Raw genomic sequence first — 21,121 nt, 5'->3', positions numbered from 1 at the left:
GGTTCTTTTTGTTTCAATCTTTCCCAGAGACGAGCAGGAGCGTCTGAGGGGCTACTTTCGGCTCTCTTCGAAGAGGAAACAAAAGACTCAGCGTCGCAGCGATGCCGGCGGTTCTTGCGAGGATTCCATAGAGAAGGATGAGGCCTCCAACACCACCAGTGTCCATCATGCAGCCACCACTGGTGCCGGCAGCGAGCCTGGCCAGAAGCATGCTCCCAAGGTGCGTTACGAGCGAGAGCGTCAGCAGGGACATGGCGATCGCTACAGCGGAGCACCCCATAGACAGGGCAAGGATCGGGACAGGGATAGGGATAGGGATAGGGATAGGGATAGGGATAGAGAGAGGGATAGAGAGCGCCAGCGGGCTGGAGGACGCGGAGCAGGCGATGCCGGGGTGGTCAACAATCTGGGCAAGGATGTGCGCGGCAAAAAACACGATGTCAAGATCAACATCATCTCGGATGGTGGCCATGGTAGCACCACCACCACCTCCACCAACCCACACGGCCATGGACACCGCAAGCAGGCACTGAGCAGCAGCAGCAGCAGCAACAACCACCGGAGTCGGAATAATCCTGGACAGCGGAGCAGCAAGCTAACCGCCGCCACCGCCGCCGATGGCCTGTCCAATGTCACCGCCTCCACATATTGCAATGGCAATGGCAGCGCCACTGGCAACGTCCTCATCCCGGACGACAGCAGCACCAGCAACTATGGCGACGGCGAGGAGAGCTCCGTGGTGAGCAGCATGATGGTGCCGCCGCAACGCTGGCCGAGATCGGGTTCGGGTTCGGGACCTGGTCAACTGATGCGCCACAAGGATGTCTCCTTTAGCGAGTGCAGCAGCACCTTCTCGTCAAGCACCCTGGACCGGGATCTGGAGATCATGGACCAGCTGGAGCGGGAGCGCAGTATGGATATTCAGGAGATGCTGCAACGGGAACGGGAGCGGGAAAAGCTACGCGGTGGCGTTGGTCGCCAATTACCGGACATCGAGAAGCTCTACGCCCAGCGTTCACCTAAGGGTAAGCGGGGCGAGGCCGCCGGTGCCGGAACGGTAACGGGAACTGCTGGCCTGGCCCTGGTCATGCCCGGCAGCGATCCCCTGAGCAGCCTCTCCCAGTCACAGTCCCTGTCCACGGAGTACAGCCTGTGCTCGACGCTGGAGCCACCTGGCTCCTCCGTTCTACCCGAGGAAGAGGTGTTGCGCAAGCATCTGGAGGAACTGGAGGAAGAGGAGGTGGTGCCGCCGGACTTCTACGACAGCTATACACCTGGCGGTGCCCAGAATCTGCCGCCTGGCTCTGCTGCCGCTGCTGCCGCCGCCGCGGCTGCTGTTGCCCCGCCCGCCTATCAGTATCAATACAGTCGCAGTCGGCTGAGCCGCAAGAGCTCCGGCTCCGGTTCGGGCCATCATAGTCACGGCCGGGTGGGCGCCGGCCACCATCATGGCCAGCATGGGGGCCTTGGTGGGGGGATTGGACGCGGCTCCAAGCGGGACAGCTTCAATTCGCTGAATGGCACCGATCTTATTGCTGGCGCTTTTTGCGAATTGGATCCGACGCAGCCGCTGAACAAGATGGCCGTAATCGAAGGCAGGATGCGGCGAAGCAGTCCGCGCAATGCCAGCTTCAGTTCCGGCTCGGGCGTGTCCGGACGGAGTTCGATGAAGTCGTCGTCGCGGGACTATGACTACGGTCACGGCTCCTCCTCGCACTCGGCGCATCCGGAGCTGGACTTCAGGGAGAACATATTTGCGGAGCTGTAAGAGGGTTTATATTTGGATATATAGAAGATATAGATTCCAAAAGATCAGGGTAGGGAGAGAGAGAAACGGAAACGAAAAGCTTTAGCAGTTGTTTGTTGGGCGCAGGAGTAGGAAGCATTCGCAGGAGTCCCAGGATTTTGCAGCGAATGTGGTTTTTGTAAGGGCTTAGAACTTGGGAAATTGGGATTTAAATAGAGGAATAAGATGCGTAACGCCAAACGATTCCCTTACAAAGAGAGAGAGAGAGAGGGAGAGCGAGAGCCAGTTATTCTCTTTTAAGTCAGGCTCTCACACACCCAAAGCTTTGTCTGTATGTGCGCCATGCATCTTATTCTTTATAATGTTTTAACTCAAAGAGAACATGATGAGTAAGATACATGACGCCTTACTATTTTTCTGAAGAGAGCGAAAAGAGGCAAAAAGAGAGAGAAAGCCAGTTGCTCTCTCACACCAAAACATTTGTTTATATGTGCACTATGCATCTTATTCTTTGTAATTTTCTCAATCAAAAAGAAACGAGCAAGATACATGACGCCTTACTATTCTCAAGAGAGCAAAAAGAGCCGGTATTCTGTCATCGCGCTATGCATCTTATTCCTTACAACGTCCTTGCCTAAATGCATAAGATACAAAGTAAAGTAATTTACAAGGCTACTTAATTATTGGAATACTTGGAACCAACTGGTTGTTGACTTAAAGATCATGATCAGTTGATCAGTCTCCGGAGTCTCGGAGCTGGAGATCGTTTAAGGAAGAGATGTAGGAGATTTGTAGAGCTTTCCAGCTCTGTCGAAGATTGTGCCAAGGAACGAACACACACATATTCCCGGAAGTATCTGGGGATCATTATATATATATACCGATAGTATATATACATATATATTGTCTTTTCAATGTTTGCTAAATTAAATTTGTCGCAGGGCAAGCCCTGTCTTTTTTAAAGTTGAAACTTTTCCAAGCTGCATCATATACATACATACCTATATGAAACACAAAACATATATATATTTATACACTAAATATATGCTAAGACATATTACATATTACCAAACCAAATGCAAAGTTTATTGAATGTTAAATTAAATAAGAAATACAAGGAATACAAACAAAAAATACCAAGAAGAATACCGAAAGAATACCAAAAATACCAGGCAAAGCATAAAAGAAACAAAAAATTGTAGCTTTTAAGACAGGGCAATTCTTCTGAGCCCCAAAGAATTGCGCCCACATGCACACAGCACACATAAAGACACTAAGAAACCAATTTGTTGGAATATCAGCTGTATATGCTCTACTTACTATATACTATATATGGTATGCGTGTGTGTGTGTGTGTGTATAGCATAAGTTAATTTTTTCTGTGCCGTTGTTGTGGATTGTGGATTGCGGATTGTGGCAATTGTTGGTGTGAGCGAGAAACTAATAAAAACAAATTTTATGTGAGTTGAACACACAAAAAAAAAAAACAAAAAGAAAAACGAATCTCTCTCTTGCCTGCAGTGCAGGGCCAATTCACCACCACGGGGCGTTTTATTTCTGGCCAAAAATGGGTTGGCCTCCCTTCCAGCACCTCGATAAAATCCGTGCAAATGCAGGGCGAGGCCGGAAAATAATTCGCAGGGCTATAAATGCGAGGCGCCTGGGGAGCTGGTAGTGGGGAGCCTGGAGCCTGGGGAATCCTGCCGCGGTGGCCGAAAAAGGAATAGGGTCAGTGAGCGAGTTCAAAAGTTCAGCGCGGGGTTTAACAGCCCCGAAAAACAGTCGCTCGCAGCAGCAGCAGCAGCCTCTCGGTTGCGGATTCGGATACGGATTCGGTTACCCGGTGACCCCCGTGACCCGTGACCTGACCCAGTAAAATGATTAAGTGCCGTTATTTAGCAGCTGGCTAGATTTACTTGGCTCCGCACAGCTCCACGCTCCCATTTCGAGTTCCACTTCCATTTTTTGTCACCATTTGGACTCATCTCCTTGTAGCCTCCTGCCTTTGTTGTCCTTTTTTTTTTTGCATAATTTGTCCTGTTTATTTTGATGGCTTATAGAGGAGAAGGAGCATTAGGATAATCGTAAAACGACAAGCATTTCATTCGGAAAAGTCAACTTTAATGGAGAAAACACGAGCGGAAATGGTGGGGGAAAGCGGAAATATAAAAGTCTAGAGACAACCAGGGGCGTGGCAAGTCTTTGGCTTGGAATAGGGATCTTTTTAAAATAAAATGTATTTAAAAGTTGATAAGAATTTGTTTTTAAATGTATTATTATTAGTTTTCCCATGATAAAAGCTTTTATTTTGAACTTAAAAATAACTTAAAAGTTCCCAAATCTTAAAAATATCTAAAACCTTGACTAGACCCCCCTTGTAAGCCTTAACTTTGCGCCCCTGAATTAAATAATTCCCAATTCTTACAGGAGATGTAGCTGGAATGCAGCGGCATGACGACCCATGTCTGTTTAGAAAAGTTATGGGGATTACCCCAAAAGAGAGCATAAGACTTGGTGGAACACCCGGCTCTTTGGGTCACTTAATCCAGCCAAATGGACAACTTTCGGCTGTGTGAAATGCGCTTTCAATTACATGCCGAGCGTAATGAAATGCCCGCTAATAAATTTATGACTATCACGTATACGTATCACGTATACGCACCGCCGGCCACCGGCAGGTAAGGTAAGAGCTCTTAAGCTACTGCCATTACACTAACCACGTCTCCACGAGGCTTTCATAATCGTTTTGGGCCAGCCAAATCACTTTTGGGGCCATCAAAACTGCATTCCAATTGAGCCAATTTCTGGCGGCCTTAACCCCGCTTCCGGAAACGGATCAGATAGCAAAAGCTTTATATATTTTTGCAACACTTGTGCAATGCGACACTTACACGTGGAGAAAATTAACACCGTTAAGAAGGCAGTATGTCTCAATGACTATCATTTATTTAGCGGCAAGTCTCATAATTTCCTCTCAGTGCAAGCGTTTTCCTTTTTGGCGAAGAGGGGCACCTCTTCAGACATTCCCCTCACGTTCCTATAAACAACGTTTTATGCCGGTGTTTATGTTTAGTTTCTGCCCCAGCAGGGGGCAGGGGGCCAGGGGAGCTGCGGGATTGTTATGTAAGTGCCAAAGAGCATATTCAATTTGAATTGGAATCGGAATTGCCATCTCCATCTGCACGTCCCCGCCAACACAGCGCCCAGGCGTCCCTTGTACTATGGGGCAAACGTTAAGTTTTTGTGGCAAAAAAAAACTTCTTTTAATAAAGGCAGTAATTTGTTGTTTAAGAAAATATATATATTTTAAGTAAATTTTCATAATAATACAAAGCACTTTACATCTACAATTTAATATGTATTTTTAGAGCATTAAATTCTAGTTAAATTCTTAGAATATTAAAGCGTTTTTTCGCACTTTCTTTCAAATTTAACTTTAAAGGTTTTAAATTACCCTTAAAAAAAAAAGAAAAATTAAACATTTAAACTGGAAAAATTGCTAAGAATAAATATTCCAAATTTGGTATCAAAACCAAAAAACTAGCAAGAAAAAATCTTTGGAAAGCCGAATGTTTATACCGTTGCCCCTTATAAAATTTTAAAAAAATGCTAACAATTTATTTTGGGCAAATCAAAGATTCAAAAAATCATAAATACATTAAAAAGCATTAATTTCAATTCAAAATTAAATTTTAAATTTAATAAAATATCAAAATTTTTGCCTAAATATTAAGTTTTATTAACTGTAGTTATATTTTATTAAGTTTTATTAGCTAGAGTAATAACATTAACTAATTCAACTTACTAAAGCAAAGTAATAGGGTATTAGCATTTTAGTCAGAGAAAATGGTTAATTTGCCCCATAGTGCATTGTGCTGCGTGCTTTTCGTGTTTACTTCTGCTTTTCTGCGATGGCTCTGTTATTGTTATTATTGCTTATTCCATATTCCGCACGCATTTCTCCATTGCGACGGAAAAGTTTAAAGAAAGTTGTACACACCGAAAGGCGAAACAAAACAAAGTCACAAAATTTAAATAAAAATACAATTTGGTGTATTATAATAATATTAATGGAAATAATAATGGAAATAATATAGGCGACAGCTGAGAATCTATTAAGGGAGTTCTAAATACTAAAGAAATAGATGAAGTTTTTGATATGATTTGGCTTTACAGGTGATGTAAGTATATATTTAAATTTTAAGTCTTGGAGTACACTGATTTTCACCTTGTTTCTTAAATTACTTAACGAAATAACAGATAGAGTAGCGCCTGGTATTTATTATTTATTTTTTTTTTGCAATTTGAATAACTGAACAATGGCCCCAGGTAAGTCGTGTATAAAACCAACAGACAATCGGCCTGCGCTGCACAGTCAACCAACGACTTTCGAGCCAATAACGAGCCACGGGAGACGACACGGGCCCTAAGTTACCAACGCTTTCAGTTCCTCTAAGAAATCCTCAAAAGAAATGCTTGCCGTGGCCTTGATGATGGCAGCCTTGGTGCTGGCCAGCCAGCAGGATATCTGTGGGGCGCAGCTGTCCATTCACACGGACAGCAACACCAACTCGTTTAGCCTGAAGGCACCCGGCCTGCAGCAGACCTTCACCAGGTATTACGGGGCGGCCAGGCAGCAGCCACAGACGCAGGTGCAGGTGCAGGAGGCGGAGCAACCGCAGCAGCAGGCTTTACTCCAGCAGCAGCAGCAGGAGCAACTGGTGAGTAAAGGAATATTTTCCCAAAAGTTTCTAGATAGAAATACATCAGCAAAACAAAATACAGCATTTCTATAGAAAAATTCTCTTCTTAATTTCTGTGACACTTTAATTCCCAACTGGTATTGGTTTGAAGTTAAAGGTTCTTCTGGGTATGTCTCCTTGTTTATAGTTCTTTCTCTACCAAGTATTATTTCATATATATTATAAATCAGCATCAAAAGCCGTGTCGATTAAGCCAAGTCCAGTTGAAACAAAAATCTATAACGTATAGTTCATCCTATACTTCATTCCACGTCCAGCCTAGAGTTTAGTTTTGAATAAAAAATCATTCGAGCGCCGCCTGCGTCCCATGGGCAACTGGGACATGGCTTCGCCAATGCCCAGATTGAGTCCTCCGGATATCCTTTGGCCCAAAATCTCGCCACTCAGGTCGTGTCGCAGTCCGCCGCCGGTTTCCGCCAGCTGCTGCAGTTGACCCATGCCCAGCATCATGCCCGTGCCGATGTCCTGTTAGCAATTATCTCATTATCACTTCTAAGCTTGGCAAACTCTCACCTGGGGCCAAGGCCAGGCGGCAGTGCAGGTGGCCAGAAGGAGCAAAGTCAGAGCAGGCGATGTCATCTTGGTTAGCCGGGGAACCCAACTGGCCATTGGATGGGCTTCAAGCCGGGCTTATAAGTTGGCCAGGCGTGCATGTTCCGGGCCAGAGATATAACACAGAGATTAGATTGGAGGTTACATCACAGATCTGTAGCAAAATGACCGCCTGGCATGCGAGCTCTGACCACCGCCTATAAAAACTATTCGTTTTATTGATTGCAAATGATATTTTTCGATATATATTATTTTATTAATATATATTTTGTTTTGAAATTGCAAACAAAGAGCCAGCTAGTGGGCAGAGAAGACCTCGTTGGCCGCATTGGGATCGGGGGAGCCGGCAAACAGGTTCTTCAGCTCCTCGAAATAGTTCTTGAAGGAGTCCACCATCGACTGCCAGGCCTGGGTGATGTTCTGGCCAAACTCCCGGGCCGCGTCACCTATGCGCTTGTCCAGCCGCGGAACATCCGGATAGACCAGGTGCGGTCGCACATCGTCATACTCGTTGGAGTAGTCCATTTCGTAGTCGGGACCGCCACCCTGGGCCCAGGCGAGGGTCATTAGAGTCAGGAGGGTCAAAGCCACAATTAGTGGGGCAGCATGGCTGCTGCTGCTGATTCCGTTTCCGATTCTGGCCGACATTTGGGCAACTGATGTGGCCGCCCTTTTGGAGGCTGGCTTTTGTACTGGTGCCTCCAATCGGATGACAGATAATATCCATGTCGGTGGACACGGAAACACTGGCAGCCGCATGTTCAGATGCATCTAACCCAGCGGGCCGGAAGTGCCAGTTGTTTGTTCATCGTGACTTGGCCGGATGGCAATCTGTGTCGTAACCACAAGGCTTGTAATTAGTTCATTGGTTTTCATAACTAGAAGAAATCTGTTTCAATGGGATAACTTGTGGCTCTAAAAGTAGTTTTCTGAAGTATTATTTTGAAAGTTGATTTTGATTTTGTGAGGGGAACTCTGGGCCGCTGAGGTTTTAACCCGGCAGAGACACAGAGACGCTTCCTTACATTGCGCCCGAGCAAATGACTTCAGAGGTTTGCCAGCTTCTGACTAAAACTATAATAATATTTTAATTTCAATAATTCAGAAATTGCCCAATGAGAACTCTAAGTATTCCAGGCCTTCCTGTGACCCCTTTCTGACCACTGCCATTTCCCTCACTTTAAAAATACTTTTTGCAGCTTTGATTGCTCTTCCGGTATTCCATATGCACACTTTATTTTATTGCACTTAAAAAACAAACAAAAAAATATATATATCATTCTCATCCTTATCCTTATCCCGTTGCACTGGCCGATTCGGTGATCTTCTGGCGCATCTGCTGCACCACATCCGTGACATTGTCCACGAACGAGAGCCACATGCTCTTGATGCGATCGCCCAGGCCCAGCGCCGCTTCCGGGTTCAAGGGGTTCTGGGACTCCGCCTGGCGCCTTCGTCGCTGCAGCTTCTTCTTGCCACTTGTCTTGGGACTGACCCGCGAACGGGAGGCATTGTTGGCGGCCCGCTTTCTAGCAGCTCGCCTGCGACGCGCCTCCACATCATCATCGGCGGAGGCCGCCGTGGTGGCCATGCTGGACATTTTCCAGAAGCAGGGTGCTCGCTTGGTTCGATGCACCAGGCTGGGCAGGCTACGGCGGCGTCGTCGATCCTCTTCATCGGAGGAATCCGAACCTGATGGTTGCCTCATGGCATCGCCATAGCCTACCGCTGTCTTGGATCGCAGCGACATCAGCGGATTGTCTATTTCCATGTTGCGGCTCAGGGCGGCTCCGCTTTGGACAGCCTCGGCGATATTCCCGGCCAGACTCATGGCGCCCAGGCTGAGGCTATCGAAGGGATTCTGGGGCCGGGCCCTGATCCCGGCCATTGCCATTAGCGCCAGTAGCAGTCCCAGCAAAGCTTTCATCTTGCCAACGACGACGACTGTTTGGGCGGTGTCAGAGCAGTTGGACCCTTTTTAAAACCCGCTTTGCGTGACAATTCCAAACGAAACCAGATCGGTATCGGTCTGGGAATAGAGATGGAGTCGGTTCTAAAGGCCAGATCGCAGATCCGTTTCGGACAACCGATGTGTGTCAACGGGTAAAAAGTCAGTGTCACTTGCCCGCTCAGTCCGTTTACAGCGGTTGGTTTCACTCCACTTTCGACAACGATTTTAAATTGAAACCGACATGTTGTTATTTACATTTTCTTTATGTATATATTTCACTTTCTCTCCGCAGATTCAACAGTACCGACTTTCCAGACTCCGTTCCGCCAGCAAGCCGAAGATCGAATCCTCGTTCTTTTCTGCTGCTCAGCAGGAGCATCAGCAGCAGGAGCAGTTGCAGCAGCAGCAGTTACAGCAGCAGCAGTTACAGCAGCAGCAGTTGCAACAGCAGCACTTGCAGCAGCAGCACTTGCAGCAGCAGCAGTTGCAGCAGAACCTCTTTGCTGGTACTGGAACCGGAGCCGGCTTCTTTGACTACCAGCGCCAGCGCGCCGAGTTTGAGCAGCAGCAGGCGCAGCAACAGCTGCAGCAGCAGCAACAGTTGCAGCAGCAGCAACAGCAGCAGCAGTTCCTGCAGAACTTCTACAACTACAATTCTGGTTCTCAAATACCAAATACCCAATTCCAGCCCCAGGTCCAGGCTCAGCAGCAGCAGCAGCAGCCGGCCGAGGGTTTCCAGCCTCTGTTCCAGCGCCCACAGTTTGGCAGCAATGGCCTACAGCCCGGATCCGCACCACTACGCTCGGTAGGAGCTGGCGATTTCTATTCGTCGCAGCAACAGCAGCAGCAACAACCGGAACAGTTCGCCACCAACCAAGTGGCGCCCACCAGCCGTCAGAACCTTGGCTTGCCTGCGCCCATGTCCTCCAGTGTCCCCACCTTCCAGCCCTCGTCGGATGTTTCCCATGTCAGCTTCTCGAGTGGAAATCTCAAGTACAACTTCTAGTGGAGGTGGCCAGAGTATATTAGTTTTTTTTTTTTTTTGAAACTATAATTTTATCTAGTATTAAATTTTTTTTGCTAAATTCGACGCTTGAATAAAATTACCTAAATATTTTATTAATTTCGTATATTAAACTTTACATAGATTTTCCACTACAACTGACCTGCTATGGCATGTCCTTGGCCACGGCATGGGGTACATTGTACATCAGTGCCAATGTAAACAGCAAGAGGAACGCGAGCCAAGACACAGGAATTGCATTAGGACGACCCGCTGACTTGGCCCCCATTTGGCAGGACATGAATGGCCAAACAAGGCATCATAAGGCGCCTTTCCGGGGAAAAACAACAAGTGTGGCCAAGAGGGGCAGCTGATTACATCCAATCTGCACACCGCTCCCCTCCAGATTCCAGATTCCAAAGGCGGGCATTCGAAACTAATTCAATTAGAGAGCAACATTCATCATCCCTTTGTGAGCAACATCCTCGATAGGCCGGAGAGGGATATTAATTGGAAAAACAAAGGGGAGTGAGGAGCAAAGGATCTCCCCTCCTATATCGACATATTTGCATGGAAAATTCCAAATCAAATACACAGAAATATGCAAAAGAAATTGGGAAATGGCGCAACTAGTGGGGAATGAGGGGGAAGCAGAGCAAACACGGTTGCCAAATAAGCCCACGTGAGTCCTGTGCGTGCGTAGGACCACATCCTGTTCATTTCCCCAAACAAAACGCTGCTGAAGACTGGAGACAAAGGCAAACAAAGGAAGAGAGAGAGGGAGACTCTTCCGGGTGGGGAGGAGGTGGGTTTTGTTGTTATTATTGTCAGGACTAGTGTCCACCTGGCCACCTGTAGCCAGGATACTGCAACAGCAATAACCTCAGACACTCTCCAGTTTGGTTTCCTAATTAGCTGCATAATTAGGAAATAACTTTTCAGCCAAGTGCCAAACTGACGACAGTCCTCGAGTGGCTTCGTGCTCGTGCTCCTGCTCGTGTCCTTGCGCGCTTGTTCTCCTTCTCGCTCTCATAAAATGAGGTCCTGCAACCCGAGAAGCGGGTAATTTACAACTGCTCGAGTGTGGACGAGCAGCCAAGTTATTAACGTGCTAGAGATAAGTGAATAATATACGTTAGTCAAATGTCAACGGGAGTAAGCCATTAACCAGTCAAAGGACACTGATCGAAGGACCTGCTAAGAGTAAATTTAAAACAAATAAATAAATAATTAAACGAATATATTATATAAAAACATAAAATAACATTTTAATTAACGCTCTGGGAACCCCATGAAAGGAGTGTTTATTTATACCTTGCCTCCCACTTGCGTCACTGTTTATGGCACTGAGTGGCGTCACATCCCGCATCCCTCGGAGAGTTATCCTTGTTGAGAGTTATCCTTGTTGATGGCTCTTAATGCCATCCAGCTACCGGGTCAGCACATCGCTCAACTTTGGGCCAACTCTGACTTTCACTCGTTGACATTTTTGATGCCACACATTGCTGTGCAGTATTTTTGGGTATGAGACCAAAATAAACGGGTTATCATCTATTTCAGGCCATGTGCTATGCCCGATGTGACGTAAATTGCTTTTCGGGGCCGCTTTCCACCACTTTCACTTGCCATTTGGCGGGGCTCAATTCGTAGTATTTATGGTTCAGGATATAGTACAGTGCGCTTCATTACTAGATTACTTTGATCTTTTTATAGCACAAGAAATAAGTGTAAGATTGGGGAAATTTATAGTTAATAAAAAAGAATGAAATGCATTAGTCTGCTTGATTCTTTTTAATTGTAAACACCTCATTTTTATATTGCGCGCTTTGGTGTGACCAGCTATCGATAAGAGACCGATCGTAGACTTAAGTTGGATTTTGTAAAAACGAAGGGACGGTCACTTTTGGATTTTGTTAAAATGTAAGAACAACATGTTTTGGATCGCAGAAAAAGAAATTGTGTTATATAAAAGCCATCCGTTGGAAATATTAATAATAAAGATCTTGGGAGTTTACATATATATTACAACAAATCATTTATTAGAATACAAGGTTAAGGCATTTTTCGTCAATTTTTTTATTTGGGAAATTGTTTACCAATCATTGTGAAACTTTGAAGATAGTTAAGAACGAAATCGGATATAAAACAAAAAATTTGTTATAAAAAATACCATAACCGAAACTTATGCTCATGAAACGCACTGTCTAGCCAAAGTTATGGGGTCGGGAAGGCGTGTCGCGTTATGCGCCATAAAGTATGCTGATCAACTGATGCATGGCAAATAAATCTCAACGCTGCACCGTATCCCTATCATATCATATATCATATAGCGTGACAGGGGGTCCTGTATATAGTATACTCCCCACTCCCCCCTCCATGTTGTCCTGCATTTTTGGGTCAGTTATAACAATGAGTTTATTTTTTGTTTTTTCCAACATTTCCACATGCATTTCGTTTCAGTTTACAAAATATGTTTAAATAAAACGTAAATTCAACCGCGATAAAAAAAAAATGTATGACACACACACTCAGTTTGGGTTTGGGTTTTGACTGGGGATTAGGTTCTGGGTGCATGCGCCAGGTGTGGTTCTGGCCAGGTCGCAGGTCACAGTTCAGAGCGTGTGTTCAGCTCTCGGTGCAGTTAACAAATTGAGTTTTAATTAAGGCGAGCAGAGCTACCGACACGCTCTGGGTATTATTGCTCCTATTAGTAGTGGAGCTCGGTAGATGCCAGCCCGGTAGACACCATTCCACTCCCAGTCCCTGTCCCCCGTCATGGCATCTAGTAGCCATAGTGAATGCCATGGCCGGAGACCGATGTGTGTACCAGTGCGGGTGCGGCAACGGCGGCCCTGCAAAATGAATGAGTGGAGGCGGTGGCGATTAGGGGCGGCTTGTTAATAAGGTCCTGGACCTAGACCTGAACCTGGACCTGGACTCGGTCTCTACTCACTTCACCACGGGAGCGGCCAGGTGCGTGGCATAGGCGGGGGCGGCGTAGGCGGGAGCAGCATAAGCGGGGGCGGCCAGCCCGATGCCGTGTCCAATGATTCCAGGAGCTGTGAAAGGCACAGAGAAGTTAGCTGGTTCTTTTTTTTTTTTTTAATGCAAATACAAAAAGCTGGGCCAGACTGAGAGAGACATAAGGAGACGACGGATGGACAGAGACAGATTGCCGGGGCCTAGAGATGGAGTCAGGGAGGAGCTACCCCAAATTAGCATCGTGTCCATTGTTTGGACAATATACTCTCCCTCTCTCTCTCTCTCTCCGGCCTTCCTTTAGGCTCCCATCCCCCACTTAAAGGTTGTCAACGGCAACCACCTGACAGGGCCAAAACAACACTTGGCTTTAAAGCGGCACAAAAGCTTATTAACTGGAAGTTCTATTTACCAATAACAACCACTACCTTAATATGCAGTTAATTATATATAAGATATACTTTGCTTTTTTTTTATATTTTAAAACTAATATTTGTACAATTTTGTTTGTAATGAGAGGGTCCCTATTTTACCTCAAACCTTCTGATTTATCAACTAAAAATATAAAATTATTGTTTTAATATTATATAATAATAAATATAAAAACCTGGCAACTGGGCGTATACGTAATATTTACTTTTCATCTGAAAAATATAAAATATACGCCATGTTAACTTTATAAGCATTAAAAAAATGTGATTAATCCGGTTTCATAAATTAAAAAATATATAACATAATTTTTAAAATGATCTAATAAAAAATATAAACATCTGTCATCTGGTCGTATACGTAATATTTACTTTTCATCTACAAAAATATCAAGTACACGCAGTGTTACCTCTATAGGCAAAAAACGTGGCGATTTAATCAACTATTTAAAAATATGAAGTAAAAGTTTTGCTATGAATAACTGGCATCGGGACGTATAAGTAATATTCACTTTTTATCCTAAAAATATCAAGTATACGCTGTGTTACCTTTATAATTAAAAAAAACCTTGATAAATTTGCGGTTTAATCAACTAATAAAAAAATATATAATTAAAGTTATGATATGATAAATTGAAAAATAATTTGCATCAGGACGAATAAATAAAAAATAATAATAATACCTAAAATATCAATTATACGCTATGTTACCTTTATAAGTAAAAAAAAAACCTTGTGATTTATTAAAAAAAATATATATATACATAAAATAAATCCCTAAATATTTAACAACCTTTTTTCCCAGTGATCCCAAATCCGCAAAAGAGCCTCTGACCAACATCAATCAAGTGACACCCAATGGGAACCGGTGACTCGCCGTTTCAGTGATTGGGTGACTCGCCGCTGCTTGGTTCATGCAGTTTTCCCAACACCAAAGTGTGGCAGCCTCGATTTGTAGGACAAGCCATGGAATGGTCTCCGATTCTAGCTAGCCGCTTTAAAGTCAGTGAATGGGACATAGGGAGGGTCTATAGGCTAGGCACATGGCCCTAGGCCCTAGGTATGAATGATTGATTACTTGCCGGAATCCCCCACATCTCCCAAACTCCCCTTAGTAGTTATATCTGTTTTCCGGCAAAGACAAATCGATGGCAGACAAACCCAAAACAGATTATGCCCTCCAGTGGAAGGGGTTCTATCGATTGACCTTGGGTTGGGAAATCTTTCTTTGGGATCTCAATGATCTCTATTGATCTAAGGAACTTGTCCATGTAGTTTTCCCATTCAAGCTATCTATAGGGAAGTATATCATCCCCTTAGGGTATCCTTTGATAGCCCAACACTATCCAATATCTCAGGACTCTGACCTGATGAAGCGTAACCAAGCTGGCGGAGAAAAGTTTACACACAATAAGGTTTTTGTTTCTATCCCCCCACGGAAAGACTCTGAAAAATTAGTTGAAAGTCGTAGAGGAAAATACACAAGAGGGATAAACAGAAGCGTGCGGAGAGTGCGGTTAGTGTGTGTGAGGATTAGCGGAGGAGAGTCCGGCTAAAAGGAATTCCGTATACCGGTAACCTACCGTAGGACGGAGCGGCGGTGTACTTCACAACGGGAGCAGGAGCTGCAATTTGATATCCGTGCGAGAGCTGGGCAGGAGCGGCAGCGTAGGAGCTATAGCCACCATGGAGATAGCCTCCGTAACCTCCGTAGCCGCCATAGCCGCCCAGTCCCAGGTGTCCCAGGCCGCCCAGGTGTCCCACGCTGTGTCCCAGTCCGGAGATCTGAAGAGCCGGTGCCGTGGCCGCATAGTGTCCGCTATAAACCGGGGCGGGGGCATGGCTGGCGTAGGCCAAGCCCTGCACCTGGATCTGGGCGGCGGGAGCCGTGTGGCCCAGTCCCAGGGAGTAGGCTGGCGCAGCAGCGATGGCATGAGCCGGAGCAGCTTTTTTTTTTGGTTTTTTTTTTCGGTTAAAATGTTAAAAATCAACTAAACAGTGATGGTAGGTTACTAGGAAAGGTGTGTACCTGGTCTTAAGGTTTGTTTTTACTTTTAAATACAAACTGCTTGCAGTAATTATAAGCAGAGGTCGGGCAGAGATATTTTCCAATTTGCAAGATAAGGAAGGCAAATAATCTCGATATATTTGATACAGTATTGATATTTAAGGGAAAAGTTCATATAAATATAAAGGAATTTTACAAAGTATATGCACGATATATCTATAATATCATTGATAAATATCAGACTTATATAATTGAAAAATTAAAAAAAAAACAACAATTAAATAGTATTCCATGAAAAATTATCGATTATAGTGATATTTTCATGTCAAATTCAATATTAATCGATATTTAAAATTGAAAATAAATAAAAGTTATCAGTACTTTCAATAAGATATATATATACATATCATAACTGACATTTTCTTTCATTCTTTCTTTCTTTCTATTTATTTCGATCTGTCAATGTTTATATATATTATTTTTAATGTATATATATATTTAATATATACATTATATATTTTTCAATATATTATATTGGACTTTTCCTATCGATATATGAACATCTCTACCCGTGAATCTGAACCCTGCCTTAGAATTTGTATGGGGGAGTTATCATTTCTATTTTGTTTACTTTCTATTATCTGGGGTATCTTTTTCAGGTTTAAATTCTATATAGGATATAGGATATCTTCATACTAGACATATATCATATATATCTTTACGATCTTGAATGGAGGCAACCTAACCATCACTGCAACTACGTGCAATTACGATTTAAAGTGGTGGCGTGAGTGACTGTGAGTGGCTTGAACTTGGTGCTTGGGTGGTGCTTGGGTGGTGGTGGTGACTTGAATCTGGGAACTGGTGTTCTGTGGAGAATCTCGAGAGCTCTCTCTCTCTCTCTCGACTCAACTCACCTGCATAGCCGTGAGCGGCAACGGGCGCCAGACCGGCATCATTGCTGATGCTCGAGCGCTGGACGTGCGACTGCGAGTGTGCCGTCTGCACTTGGCTGGCGTAGTCCGACTGCGAGGACTGGCCGTAGTGACCCTTCACCGTGTGCTCCTGTGTGCTGCCCACGGAGGCATGGTCCACGCTGGGGGCACTGATCGAGTAGGCGGCAGGACCGCCAGGCTTGGCCTGGACGGCGATCGCCAGCAGAACCATGCAGAGGAGTACCTGCCAAAGGAGGGCGTAGTATGAGAAGGTTATAGTAGGATGCAAATGCGCAATATGGTTAGCTGACAATGTACAGTTCCTTTGGGTGTTTCCTTAAGGCTGCAGGGGAAATTGCAGGCGTACAAACTTTTAATTAAGTTGGCAAAACTTCTGGGTGGCCTTGGAGGGAGCCAAGCCAGGTAGCCGGGGAGCTGTGAAGATGTCTATCGCTTAGTCGAGAGACCTACAAGGCTGCCCAGGTGAAATACTGCAAATCCTTACACAAACAGACTATTAACTCTTGAAACAAAATGACCTAAGTAGTTTCATAAATATATAATTGTATTAAAAGAAGACTTTTTGAAGGGGAATAAAAATGGTAAAGATGGCTAGGAGATATTAAAAGAAAATATAAATAAATCTGAAGGTGTTTTGAGAAGCTCCCTGAAAGAGGAGTAATTAATTAAAAGGACTAAAAAAACTCAAAAGAATTTAGAGGATACTTTTTCTTAGAGTTTTGCCAGCTTTTCTTTTCCAATAAATATTATTTTTCAGGTCTTTGCACATTAAACTTGTTTGTTTTAGGTTTTAAATGATTCTAAAGTTAAGCAAGGACCTTTCTAAGGACCCTCTGATACTCCATTTTCAAATATGACCCCCATTAGCTCTTGCTATAAAGCTGGCCAGCCACTCTGATTCCCATTTGAGTTTGCCTTGGACTCTGAATTTGAATTGAAGTCGAGATTTTGGAATGCACTTTCAGTTTGGCTGAGGTCAGCTTGTGGTTGGACTTGGACTTTGAAGTTGGGCCCCAAAAGGGACGAAACACGCTTGAAACTGACAGCTTGACAGGGCGTCCTGTTGACAAGTGAAAGGACAACAACTGCAGGCGGCTATGTATCTATATATATCCTTTGGCTGTTACTGTATCCACGCACCTTGAAAGCCATTATTGCTAACGTTATCCTTGTTGCTAGTTAAGTTCACTTGAAAAAAACGGCTCGACTCAGTTCGATTGGATTGCGATTGTTAACTGCTTTGGACCGCCGTTCTTGGGGCCTATTTATACGCGAAATGTGGTGCAGTTATGAAAAAAAAAGGCAAAGAAAAACTGAGAAAAATAAAAGCAGAACGGGTTTTCCCTCAGTTGGCAAAGCAGGCAGCAGCAGCAGCAGCAAGCTGCAGCGTCAAACTCAAAACCAAAAAAAAAAAACACAGGCGCGCCACGCATATTCACCCCTCCCCCTCCGTCCACCTGATCCGCCCAAAGCTAATCGATCGCCTTTCGAGTTAATCGAATCGTTCGAATCAAAGCTCTTCGATTGTTTAATTGGAAATTTGTCGGCAGCGCCGGCACTTGTCCCCCGAATGCGGCAGAAGGAAGTACCTCCGATCCACTCCCATTGAACTCTTGGGTTAGGTTTTCAGTTAAGAGTTAACTATAGTTAGCTGACATTTTTAATAACAATGAAACACAGTTTGGAAGTCACTGTACTATGGCCTGAACTGGGAATTGAAAGCAGCAAAATTTTATGGAAGTTATTATATTAAATAGCTTTAGTTATTAAAGAAAATATGTTGCTATAGGTCCACGATTCTAGGCTAAAAAAAAAACTTTGGAAAGCCGAATTTTTATATAACCTTGCAGTGGGCCATAGGTTCAAGGCAATGAATCCAAAACTGATTATAACTAAGCCAAAAATGCATTCATTTTAATTTTGAATGCTTTTCTAAGTTAGTTTTTAGAAAAGTAAATCTAATCTTCATACTAAATTAAAAATTTTATTTTATATTTTTTTTATACCATTTTTTTTTTTTGACAAATGAAAATGTCAAAAAATCTTAACATCGTCAAAAAGCAATTCATTTCAATTCGGAAAGCTTTGTTATGTTAGTTTTTATTAGGCTAACAAATTTGCATACCAAATTTAAAATCTAAAACATTTTAAAACTAGCCAATTTTTGAGAATTTTAAATTTTGAAAAAATTTCAACAAATACAATATATTTATATATATTTTCCATTTTAATTATTTAATTTATTTATAAATCAGTAAATTTATAATCACATATATGATATATTATAGCTGTATATATTTTATTTATATTAATTTATTCCAGGACCCTTTAAACTTTTACTTTTTTTGTATTTCCCAGAGATTTAAACTCTATAGACTCTAGTTCTTGGATTATCGCTTCTCACAAAATATCATTCACGTGGCTCTTGTCAAGTGTTTTTATTAATGGCCCCGATTTTCAATTTTCTTTTTTTTTTTGCCATTTTCCGTTTTTCTACACCGCACCGCACCCTGGTGCGTGCACATTTTCCAAGCCCAGCCTGCACACATTTTTTTGCCCCAAACTTTTTTGGTGTTTTGGTTGGGGCCAAAAAATATACGGTTTTTGTGATACCCTGGAAATATGTAACTATGGTTTTGAAAGGGAATATATATTGCAGATTATTAGAAATACAGAATAAAAATAAGTTTTAATTAATAATGATTTATAAATATATAAAAAAAATTAATATAATTCTATATTCAATTCCTAAAATTAATTTTGGGGGATTTTTTAAATAAATTTATTAAGAAATGTATTATTTATTATTATTTTGAAAGAGAGAGGAAGAGAGTTTTTATTAAATTTCTAACAAAAATATATATATAAATTATATATTTATTATATTATATATTTATGATGTAAATTTATATTTTATATTCATGAAATCGTACATAAATTATTATTATAATTTGTTTACTATATTATATATTTATATTTATATTTTATTTAAAAAAAATATAAATCGTATATAAATTATTATTATTATTTTTTAGTATATTATATAATTATATTTATATTTTATATTAAAATAACATAAATACATATTTTTTAAGCTTTTAACTATTTTCTATTAATTTAGTAAAATAATATTTGGCTGAGACATTAATTTATAAATTCCAAACGTCTAACGTTGAACGAAAGCTTTTTATAATAAGAAGAAATCTATTTAGATTTATTTATTTATAAAAAAAAAGTTTATAAAAAACTATAAAATTTGTAAAGGCTTTTTAAAATATCTTATTTAATAAATAAATTATTTCCAAATAAATCCAAAGTCAATCTTCTTAATGTTATAAGTCTTAGAAGGTATCTCTTGAACCGAATATCATTTGTTATGTGTCTTTTTTTTGCTGGTTCTCACGCAGCCACCGCCGAATGGGCGCGGAAATTGGGCAGCCAGATCGGATTGGATCGCTGCGAGTGGGAGCTTGGAGCTCGGAGCTCGGAGCTCGGAGCTGAGGACTTGCAGACCTGGCTAAGCGTTTCGAAAGGCAGCTCCAGCTGAAGTGGGCCGCAGACTGGGAGGCCTTTTGGCGATTGTGTGTTTTTTGATTTGCGATTTCTGATCCATGGCCCAAAGGCTGGTTAACAATTTTTTGTTTGTGGGTCGCGCGAGCGATTTATGCGCACTTTGTGCGTTGTCGTGACGAGGGACACTGCTAGCATATCTCTTATGTAATGCCCCAGTCCCAGTCCCAGTCCCAGTCTCAGCTGTACCCATATACTTACACACAGATTTCGATATTGGTTTCAGTTTTGATTTGGTTTTCGATTTCGCAACCAAGGCAATGCTGCTGCCGGAGGGGAAGAGTGCAGCCAACCTTGGGAATGGCAGATCCTTGAAGGAGTTAAGGCACAAGGAGGAGGTCATGAAAGCATTGCCCAAGTGAAGATGGCGCCACTACTTTTGACACTGCCAATACACACAAAGGACACACAAAGACGCCGAAGGAGCGAAGAGTCCTGCTGGTGGCACCAAGCACAAACTGCACGGCAAATAAAAATGAAGGGTAAATTCAGTCATTTATCTTAATAATTACTATTATTTAAAAAAAAAAGTATTTACACTTAATCATAAAATAGCATAGAAATTATCTATATTATATCATATATGTATATGTTACCTAGACTATTGTAAAAATTGCTCCTGTACAGTAACAGAAGAGAATATTTTACTGCACTTTTATTAAAGTTAATAAAAAATCGATATGTGAAGCGAAAATCGATATATAAACCAATATTTTAACGTTAGAATGTGCGCTAAACTGAATATTCATATAATAAAAAAAAAAAAAATAAATTTGACAAAACTGGTTAATGTATTTTTTTGATTGAACTTTGATATTTTAATGTTAAATGCGATAATTTATGATATTTGAAATTTAAATGTAACCAAATTCATAATATATTCCATATTATACCTATTGCTGTTGATACAAACAAAAGAATAGATGATGCTTTAACGTTTCAATATAATTATAATTATTATTATATAATATAATTATCGTATAATCCTGTGTTTGCCTTTTTCGGGTGTTATTGAGAACCTTAAGTAGATGTTACGAACCCCTGTAATCACCTTCATTTTTATATTTTTTTTAATTTTAGTTAATTTCTATTTATTTTTATTTATTTATATTTGTTTTTAATTAATTTTTTATTAATTTTTTTTTATTTTAATTTATTTTTTTA

At 42.2% G+C, this 21,121-nt stretch overlaps 5 protein-coding genes across 6 annotated transcripts in view; 2 read left to right on the top strand and 3 right to left on the bottom strand.

Moving 5' to 3' along the window:
• The window catches only part of LOC108083375 (uncharacterized), a 39,622-nt gene extending 37,758 nt beyond the window's left edge, over nt 1-1,864 (top strand). Inside the window, exon 7 of the mRNA XM_017179121.3 lies at nt 28-1,864. Within this exon, the coding sequence (XP_017034610.1) occupies nt 28-1,768 (1,741 nt within the window). The 3' untranslated portion in view covers nt 1,769-1,864. The remainder of the gene's footprint in view (nt 1-27) is intronic.
• Nucleotides 1,865-6,131: 4,267 nt separating this feature from the next.
• Nucleotides 6,132-10,124, top strand: LOC108083366 (putative cyclin-dependent serine/threonine-protein kinase DDB_G0272797/DDB_G0274007). The gene is made up of 2 exons (XM_017179109.3): nt 6,132-6,468; nt 9,306-10,124. The coding sequence occupies exons 1-2, from the start codon at nt 6,220-6,222 to the stop codon at nt 10,017-10,019; spliced, it is 963 nt and encodes a 320-aa protein (XP_017034598.1). The 5' UTR covers nt 6,132-6,219; the 3' UTR covers nt 10,020-10,124.
• LOC108083330 (uncharacterized) lies at nt 7,360-7,821 on the bottom strand. The gene has a single exon (XM_017179075.1). The coding sequence runs from the start codon at nt 7,819-7,821 to the stop codon at nt 7,360-7,362; it is 462 nt and encodes a 153-aa protein (XP_017034564.1).
• Nucleotides 8,274-9,001, bottom strand: LOC108083367 (uncharacterized). Its single transcript, XM_017179110.3, has one exon. It carries the CDS (start codon nt 8,987-8,989, stop codon nt 8,357-8,359), a length of 633 nt encoding a protein of 210 aa, XP_017034599.1. The 5' UTR covers nt 8,990-9,001; the 3' UTR covers nt 8,274-8,356.
• A 2,593-nt stretch (nt 10,125-12,717) lies between the features above and the next one.
• LOC108083396 (cuticle protein 76) lies at nt 12,718-17,609 on the bottom strand. Of its 2 annotated transcripts, XM_017179147.2 has the most exons (5): nt 17,528-17,609; nt 16,349-16,610; nt 15,007-15,369; nt 12,970-13,075; nt 12,718-12,868 (listed from the first exon to the last, which is right to left on the bottom strand). In XM_017179147.2, the coding sequence occupies exons 1-5, from the start codon at nt 17,537-17,539 to the stop codon at nt 12,799-12,801; spliced, it is 813 nt and encodes a 270-aa protein (XP_017034636.1). In that variant the 5' UTR covers nt 17,540-17,609; the 3' UTR covers nt 12,718-12,798. The 2 variants fall into 2 exon arrangements, with proteins under 2 accessions (XP_017034636.1, XP_017034637.1); XM_017179148.2 differs by lacking the exon at nt 15,007-15,369.
• Nucleotides 17,610-21,121: the final 3,512 nt, after the last annotated feature.

This window comes from Drosophila kikkawai, chromosome X (assembly GCF_030179895.1).
Source record: "Drosophila kikkawai strain 14028-0561.14 chromosome X, DkikHiC1v2, whole genome shotgun sequence".
NCBI classification, from domain to species: domain Eukaryota; kingdom Metazoa; phylum Arthropoda; class Insecta; order Diptera; family Drosophilidae; genus Drosophila; species Drosophila kikkawai.
This window is presented reverse-complemented; position numbering and strand designations above follow the sequence as displayed.